Raw genomic sequence first — 9,251 nt, 5'->3', positions numbered from 1 at the left:
AGGCATCGAGGGTGCGGGTGAGGTGTGTGCATGGGGACATTCACGAATATCCGGTGGTCGCTATCGAAATTCATTTTGAGGGGAAAAACCATAGTGTACAGGCGGCGGTTAGCCCACGCCTCACGCATCCCCTGATTCTAGGTGTGGATTGGGAGGGGTTTCCTCAAGCGGTAAAGAGGGCTACCGGGATGCGTGCAAGACAGCTAGGGAGGTGTGTGGCGTGTAGTGTGCTCTGTGCCGAGGCGGCGCCTCGTGACACTGCCGGGGAGCCGGAGCCGGCGGGGGCGCCTCACCCCGAGACTTCCCCGCCGAACTATCCGCGGCTAGGCGACTTCCCCCTCGAGCAGTCTCGTGACGAGACCCTAAGATCAGCCTTTGACCAAGTGATAGCAATTGATGGTACTTTGATACGGCCAGACACGGTGCGCGCCCACCCCTATTTTGCGATTATCAGCGACAGGTTATATCGAGTAAGTCGTGACTCACATAGTCAGGAGGAAGTAACCCAGTTGCTGGTTCCCCGCAGCCGCCGCGAAATGGTCTTCCAGGCGGCTCATTTCAACCCCATGGCGGGCCATCTAGGGTATGACAAAACACTGCACCGTATAATGGCTCGATTTTATTGGCCGGGGATTCGGGCAGAGGTGCGTAGGTGGTGCGCTTCCTGTCGGGAATGTCAGTTAGTAAATCCCCCGGCCATTCCACGGGCCCCCTTGCAGCCCTTACCATTGGTCGAGAACCCGTTCGACCGCATTGCGATGGATATTATCGGGCCATTTGATCGGTGTACACAGGGTTATCGATTTGTGTTGGTCTTGATAGATTACGCCACCCGATACCCCGAGGCAATACCTCTGCGCAATATCTCTGCCAGGAGTGTAGCGCAAGCATTGTTTCAAGTCATCTCCCGCGTGGGAATCCCGAAAGAGATTCTCACCGATCAGGGCACTAATTTTATGTCACGCACCCTCAAGGAACTGTATGGCTTGTTGAACATCAAGGCGATTCGAACCAGTGTTTACCACCCGGCCACTGACGGCCTTTGTGAGCGGTTCAATCGGACCTTGAAGTCAATGATCCGGAAGTTTGTCCACGAGGATAGTCGGAATTGGCATAAATGGCTAGATCCCCTGTTGTTTGCGGTGCGGGAAGTTCCCCAAGCTTCCACCGGGTTTTCCCCGTTTGAATTACTCTACGGGCGTAAGCCCCGGGGTGTCCTAGACCTGCTTAAAGAAAATTGGGAGGAAGGGTCTAGCGACAGTAAGAGCGAGATCCAGTACGTCCTCGACTTGCGCACAAAGCTCCACGCCCTAGGGGCTATCTCACGTGAGCATTTGCTGCAAGCCCAGGAGCGTCAGAAACGCCTGTATGACAGGGGGACTACCCTACGAGAGTTTACACCGGGAGACAAGGTGCTCGTACTGTTACCCACCTCCAGCACGAAATTACTCGCGAAGTGGCAAGGGCCGTTTGTGGTCACACGTCGCATGGGGGATGTGGATTATGAGGTTGGTCGGACCGGGGTGATAGCTTGCAGGTGTATCACGTCAATCTCCTAAAAAAATGGAACGACGTGGTCACGGTTGCTCTGGCTATGGTAATTCCGGAGAGAGAGGAGTTCGGTCCGGAAGTCCCAAAATCGAAAGTTAGCACTCCGGTCGATATTGATAACCATCTCTCTGCAAGCCAGGCCGCGGACGTTGCAGATTTGCAGCTTAAGTTCGCTGACGTGTTCTCTCCCCTGCCCGGTCGGACTACGCTCATCGACCACCATATAGAAACGCAGCCGGGTTTAACGGTGCGCACGCGTCCCTATAGGTTGCCGGTGCACAAACGAAACGTTGTGTGCACGGAGTTGGAAGCTATGCTGGAGCTGGGTGTGGTCGAGGAGTCCCGCAGTGATTGGTGTAGCCCCATCGTGCTTGTCAACAAGCCAGATGGGGCTATACGGTTCTGTGTGGATTATAGACGGGTTAATATGGTCTCCAAGTTCGATGCATATCCGATGCCCCGGGTCGACGAGCTCTTGGACCGGCTTGGTACGGCCAGGTACTTCACGACATTGGATTGCACGAAGGGATACTGGCAGATTCCACTCTCGCCGGTGTCCCGGGAGAAAACGGCATTCTCCACTCCGCTCGGGTTATTCCAGTTCACCGTGCTCCCTTTCGGGTTGTTCGGAGCCCCAGCCACTTTTCAGCGCCTCATGGACCGTATTCTGCGGCCGCACGCCGCCTATGCTGCGGCCTACCTAGATGACATTGTCATTCACAGTGACACCTGGCCGCAGCATGTGCGGAGTGTGGCTGCTGTTCTGCGGTCCCTGAGGCAGGCGGGGCTAACGGCCAACCCGAAAAAGTGCGTGATCGGGCGGAGGGAGATCCGGTATCTGGGGTACCACTTGGGACGGGGGGAGGTGCGACCGCAGATTGAAAAGACTGCGGCCATCGCCGCCTCTCCCCGGCCCAAGACAAAGAAGGAGGTGAGGGCCTTCCTGGGGCTGGCGGGATATTACCGCCAGTTCGTACCAGGGTTTTCAGAGCTGGCCAGTCCCTTGACGGACCTCACCCGGAAGGGTGCCCCGGATCACCCTCTACTCCGACCATGCCCCCCTCCAGTGGCTCCACCGCATGAAGGATGTAAACGCGAGGATCACCCGGTGGTACCTCGCGTTGCAGCCCTTCAACTTTTCCGTCGTGCACAGACCGGGGGCGCAGATGGTCGTGGCAGACTTCCTCTCCCGTGCAGGGGGGGGGGAGTAGGTCGTCGGCCGTCGGTTCCCCGGCCTGTGTCGGGCGGTGGGGGTATGTGGGGGGACATGCAGCGTTCGGCCTGTAGAGGGAGCTACAGGACCGTGGCCGGGGTTGTGTCGGCGAGACTTTTGTTGCACACCTGCTGCGAATTAAGTCTCGTCGGCGAATGTTTAAGATGTGTGTGCTTCTGCCATTTCAGGAGGGGAGCTTAGCTGGAGAAGGCGAGGCGACGAGAGCAGAGCTGAGAACCGAGACAAGAGAGAGAGAGAGACATTGAACGAGGCTGGAAAGCCAAACCGTGCCAGCGGAACCCCTTTATGAATAAACGGGACGAATTCCCTTATCGATATACTGCGTCTGCCTCTGTGTATAAACGGACTTTGTTACAGTAATATTCTTGTGATAATTACGATGAGCTCACCGCTCACAACAAATTCCGCTTGACCTCATGTAGGAACGTCTGCTCATGAAGGAGGTGATGGTTGCTTTGCCAGTAACTATGTCCAGTGCGACTTTACAGTAAAGGTGGAAAGTAACTTTGAATGCAAGACTATTGCTATTTAGTCCATGCCACCCTTTACATGTGGCCTGCTTGAGTAGACTATTATAATCATTATTATTGTGCAGTCATTAAGCCTGCAGAATGATTTTGACTCAATTCAGTTTAATGAGAATCAATGGGCCTCATGCAGCAACATTCTCTTAAATGTCTCTTATATTTTCTCTTAATTTTCTGTTAAGAGAAAAAATAAGAGAAGTCAACTCCAGATGCACCAAGCGTTCTTAACCATTCAAATCTGCTCTTACCCAGGTGTGCTGAATGATGAATCCCACTTGGTCATACATTGGAGGCGCGTGGCCGATTGTTTGTTGTTAGCATAGGTAACGCCCCCTAAACACTACTTAAGGGCAGGTGTGGAGGCAAGAGATTTGACCGGTGTGTGTTTCGCCTAAATTGAGGCTCCAGAGTATTGCACAAATCTAAAAGCAGTGCTCTTGGCAATGTGAAACGGCTCAGCAGCCATTCATCCGTCTCATCAAATAGATCTGTGCGATCTCTTAAAACGCGGAAAACACGAGCAGTATGTAAGCCATTCAGAAGCTCAACGCACGCAAAATCATCCAAGGGATTTTATAGTCGTAATTGGGATAAATGGACCAATAGTATTTCTTTAGCCCACGAATTTAATAATCCAATTATTATAATTACTCTAAAACATATGATAATCGTAATTATATGATATTCATGCGTTTTTTATGTTCCTCAAATTTAAAACGTATGTGTAACAATGTCCGTGACACACAGAGGCAGACGCAGTGTTGGGATAAGGGAATTGTCCGTTTATTGCTATGGACTTTTCAGTCCGTTGGCTTTCCAGCCTTTCAAACACTCGGCAACATCCCCTGAAAGCAGAGGCACACACATCTTAAACCCTTTCGTTAGCGAGGCTTCATTCGCAACAGGTGCGCAAAACCTCGCCTCCGTAACCCTGGCCACGGTCCTGTAGCTCCCTCTACAGGCCGAACGCTGCATGTCCCCCCACAGTGTGTTTCCTTGTGTTAGACAAACAATTTGTGGACTGTGAAAACGAGATGTTTTTTTCTTATCTTGGTAAGACCACTCGTAAAATGTTCTCGTACCTAAGAGAAGAGCAAAAATAAGAAAACATTGGTGAATCCCAGAAATCAATGGTGAACATTGGTGAATCCCAGAAATCAGAAATACTAACAAAATAAGAACAAATCGTGGATATGAACAAAAATAAGGACATTTGTTCGTATATTGCTTCCTGCATGAGGTCCATTGTCTCCTTCTTGTATGTGTCTGTATTTTCACAACCAAAGACAGCTCTCATTAAAACAAGCCACTATGGTGACTGGTCTCGGTCAATACTGTCAGAAAAATGCCCAGATCAGGATGTCTAAAAGACCCTCAATAAGCTTTACTCCTTGGTAATGAGTTGTTGAATTGGAACCTATTTCATAAGTTGCTATCTACTTGGCTGACTCACATATGTCTGTTGGCTCTCTGATAACAAGAGTAATTTACTTTGTCAAACCCCCACTTTCAGCCATTCCAATAACCCCCAAAACAATGGAGCCGTTTCATGGCAAAATGGAGGCCAGGGTGGGGTTGTCAACACTGGGTCACAGAATATTGGGGGGAAAGTCTATTATCCCAATTGCTGGGGCATATCTAAGGAGACTATCCTAGCTCTGAAGAATTCAAGGGCATTTAAGTGACAGGCAGACGTAGCCGTTGGACCACATCAAACATAGACAACTCGGAAGCTTGTTGCTAAGGAACTGAAGTCAGGCATTCTTCTGGGTGCTCTGGGAGGCTGCTTCCAGGAGCTGAGATTAGAGAGCTAGTCTGCTCATTGCGGTGACATTTATGGGGTAATAATTGGTCACAGAATACTTGAGTCCATCAATGTTTGTCAAACATGTAATTGATTCCAAATACAGTATGTGTGGGTCAAGTGTATCGCAGTGACTAAATTCTCAGTGCGACAACTCTGCGTATTAAACTAATTCTATGACCCGACTATGGTTGTGTGGTTGTTGTTTTAGGTAAATGATGATATTTGAGTCATATACCATTTGAAACATCTTCCACATCATGATTGGCTGCCTAAGAAAGAGTGCTTAGAAATACTAATTATATCAGGTACAATTACAAACAGCCTAAATCTATTTCAGTGTTTTTTTTTTTTTTTTACAGTGGCACCAACAACACTCATGTGCCTATTCAACTGAAATGGCATCCTTTGTAGCCAGAGCCATTGTGAGGGCAGTCATGTAAACCAATAGCAGTCTCAGTACTAGAGAAGCTCCGGTCCTTCCTCCCTATGATGTCATCTCCCTCCAGGAGTCCTCCTTCCACCTGATCTGCAATACAAAGGCTGCTTGTTTTTTGCACCAGAACATCACACACTCACAGGTGCAAGGGGCTAAATTACGTTCATTGGTGTTGGGTCTCTCTCTCTTGCTGGCTCTTTCCAACAGATCCTCTATCAGATCCTCTCTCAGGTGTGACGGACACTAAAGGAGGCCCGGTAACAGCAGCGACATCATGTCTGCAGGCTTGGAGTTAGTGGGTATTGCTTTGTGTATCTTAGGATGGATAATCACCATTGTGGCCTGTGCCCTGCCCATGTGGAGGGTGACGGCCTTCATCGGCAGCAACATCGTGACAGCCCAGGTTATCTGGGAGGGCCTGTGGATGACCTGTGTGGTGCAGAGCACTGGGCAGATGCAGTGCAAGGTCTAACTCCATGCTTGCCCTGCCCCAGGACCTGCAGGCTGCACCGAGCTCTCACAGTCATCTCCATCCTGCTGGCCATACTGGCCGTGCTCATCGCCATCGTGGGGGCCAAGTGCACCATCTGCATCGAGGACGAGGCGTGCAAGGCCAAGGTGATGATCATCTCTGGGGTCTTCTTCATCGTGTCCACATGATGTATGATGTAGTGCCATCCAATGAATTTGGAGGCATTTGCTTGCACTCAAGCAGACAAGATGTTTCTGTACACTTCAGAATACATTCTGCTGCTGCTGTCAGCAGCAATCATCAATTAAGACAAGTTAGCAAGTTGTAGTGTCAGCTATACATGCCCAAACCTAACACCATGTTTCACACATTAGGTGGTATGCTGTAAATCTTGGCCAGATCCTTTTTTCTCCTTTCCTCTTGCAATCACTGTGGTCCATGATAATATTCATCTTATCCATCCACACTATATTTTTCCAGACCTCTGCAGGCTTTTTAGGTACTTTTTAGTAAACTGTAAACTGTAACCTGACCATCCTTTTTGAGGATAAGCAGTGGTTTGCACCTTGCAGTGAAGTTTGGCTGGTGGCGTATTCCGTGGTTGGTAGTCTCTGACACATTCACGCCTACCTCATGGAGAGTTTTCCTGATCTGTGGGACAGTTTTATTTATTTTTTTTCGTAATTTTGGTGAGCATTCTTAGGTCATCCACTGTGGAAGTCTTCCTTGGCCTACCAGTTTGCAATTGCTCACCAGTGCTTTTTTTTCTTTTCATTGCTCCAAACTGTTGATTTTGCCAAGCCTAAGGTTTTGGCTATGTTTCAGATTTTTTTTTCAGATTTTTCAGCCTAATAAATGGCTTCCTTGACATTCATGCCTACACAAATGATGTGACGGAACACACCTGTTAAGCCAATTGTCCCATTACTTTTGGGTATCCTAAAATAGGGGGACTATGCATAAAAAGCGTTGTAATTTCTGAATGGTAAAACCAATATGTACACAAATGCCATCAAATAAAAGCTGAGAATCTCTACTTTAACCTCATCATAATTGTTTGATTTCAAATCCAAACTTTTGGAGTGTAGAGCCAAAAGAAGAAAAAAATGCTTCACTGTCCAATTACTTACACTGGGCACTGTACATACAGTATAGACTGCATAAGCTGGTGTATGCTTATTGCAGCTGTTCATGAATTTTTTATTTGATTATTCAAATTACTTGTCATTTCAACCTTTGAACATTATGTTTACAGGGCTATTCTATTCAGTTAATTGCTTAGAGATCATCTCTCAACATATACTTACTTACACAGTTACAGTCAGAATAACCTTGTCCCCAGCCTATTCCGCACAGCGCAAAGAAGCCTGGAATAACAATGACTCAAACCAGGCCTTAGCGGGAGTGAATTTACGGAGTAAAGTATTTGTTATTATTTGATTTCAGCAAATCACATGGCTGTGAGGCGTAGCTCCGAATCAGAAATGTGTGGTGTGCAAGCACTTGGGAAAAGTGCTGTGGGAGATCATTGATGCGAAGTTAAGCCAATGGCTATGCGCCATCCGTTTTCAAAGGTTTTTCTATTGGCTTAGTTTAATTCAGGCCAAGTTTGATGAGTTGGTCTACCAGACCATTTGGGCGGAAGTGTCTGGGAACAAGACTACCAGCAGAAAGCACGGCAACTTAATTTAGACTGAGCACGTTTAGTGGTACCTGTGTTACCTATACAGTTCAAATGGCTTTTCCTGTAGCAGCCCAGGGCAGATAGGGTGTTTGAGGGTTGTTAATCATTGATCGCCCCACAGGCTCATTTCCCCCAGCATTCAGATGGAGGTTGGAGATCTACAGTACATGCTTCATAGAGCTCAGCAAGTTTAACAGTAACTCAAATAACAGATCACATTTTGAAGCTTTAGTATATCCAATTTAAAAAAAATAAAGGAAAGTAACATTGTTCCACATTTACACAGTAAACACAGCAGTCTCCAAAATGAGTCATAAAGTTGGAGTTCAGAGAGGTTTCCCAAGGCCATTACCATGTTTACGATATCAAGTAAATTTTCCTCGGGCTCTAATCAAGTTGAATCTAAACCCACATCATCAAATACCTCAGCTCCATTAACAAAAAATAAATAAAAATGAGTTTCCATGGCCACTTGGCCCTCTGGTCTGCACGCTCTGATAGCTCCAGCAGTCACATGACCGATACTGGGGTATTTGAAGGACGTGGAGGTTGCTAGGCACCTGGAGTCATCAGAAACTTGTTCCCAGAGTCTCTTCTAAATTCAACGGTACCTCCATGCAATATCTAGCTTAGATCGGCTTTCCAGAGGACCCTTTGGTCGTATTGTTTGAAAGGCATATTGCTTTGTTGATAGGGTTGCCTATTCTATACAAGAAAATACATGTATTAGGCAATTGTCTGGTATTATAGCATGTGTGACATGATACTGTTTGTGGAAGCTAATTCTGTCTCTTTTTGTATTCCGCCTCTGTCCTCTTTCGCCATTCACACTAAACTGAAGATGAACCAAGAACTTGTGGATGATGCTAACATGAAGCAGGAAGGCATAGCATCTATATCAAGCTCCATTGAATATGCATAGCTAAATCATTCTCTAGAGGTGTAGAGGTCCTCTAAAACAGTTCCCAAAGCACACATTCAAATTAAGCATACGTCTGGGAGGGTTGACATGCAAACAGAACCTCTGCCAAAAGCCTCACATTAGGAGAGGACGGCCTGTACCTGACGCCCAACAGGTTACTGATCTGGATCAGGTTGTTCTTGAGAACCAACCCTCTAGTGTTTGGCTGGGACTGCATGAGGCAATAACACATTAGCTCATATGAGAGTGAGACAAACATTGAACAAATTGGCTGGGTTGCTTTAAATCACACTCCAAACATAGGCAGAGGGTTACTTGTAGTCCAAACACCTGATTAATGTGAGAGAGACTCCCTATTAGCTACAGGTACATACCAGGGACAAAGCTATCTGAGGTGAAACTTTAAAACAAACTGTACTATTGGTGTCCAGTTTTAGGAATCATTGGTGTTAGCTCAGAACAAGACTCAAGAAACATGGGGGGAGGTAGGTTGTAATGCATAGAACAGAATGAGGAATGGTATCAAACACACGTGTCCTTCAATTTCTACCTCCACCAGCCTCCCCTGCAGAAGACCCAGGTAAGCAGTGCCAGATGGATGTAAACCAGACCAAATGC

The 9,251-nt window shown here is 47.4% G+C and overlaps 1 protein-coding gene across 1 annotated transcript; it reads left to right on the top strand.

Annotated features, from left to right (window-relative positions):
- Positions 1 to 5,829: 5,829 nt before the first annotated feature.
- LOC310823990 (claudin-4-like) lies at positions 5,830 to 6,215 on the top strand (the record flags this gene model as incomplete). The annotated part of the gene is given in 3 exon segments (XM_083696904.1): positions 5,830 to 6,023; positions 6,025 to 6,064; positions 6,066 to 6,215. Coding segments are annotated over 3 exon segments (384 nt in total).
- Positions 6,216 to 9,251: the final 3,036 nt, after the last annotated feature.

Source organism: Argentina silus, assembly GCF_951799395.1.
Source record: "Argentina silus genome assembly, chromosome: Y".
NCBI lineage: Eukaryota > Metazoa > Chordata > Actinopteri > Argentiniformes > Argentinidae > Argentina > Argentina silus.
The sequence above is the reverse complement of the archived record's forward strand: the minus strand, read 5'-3'. Positions and strand labels throughout refer to the sequence as shown.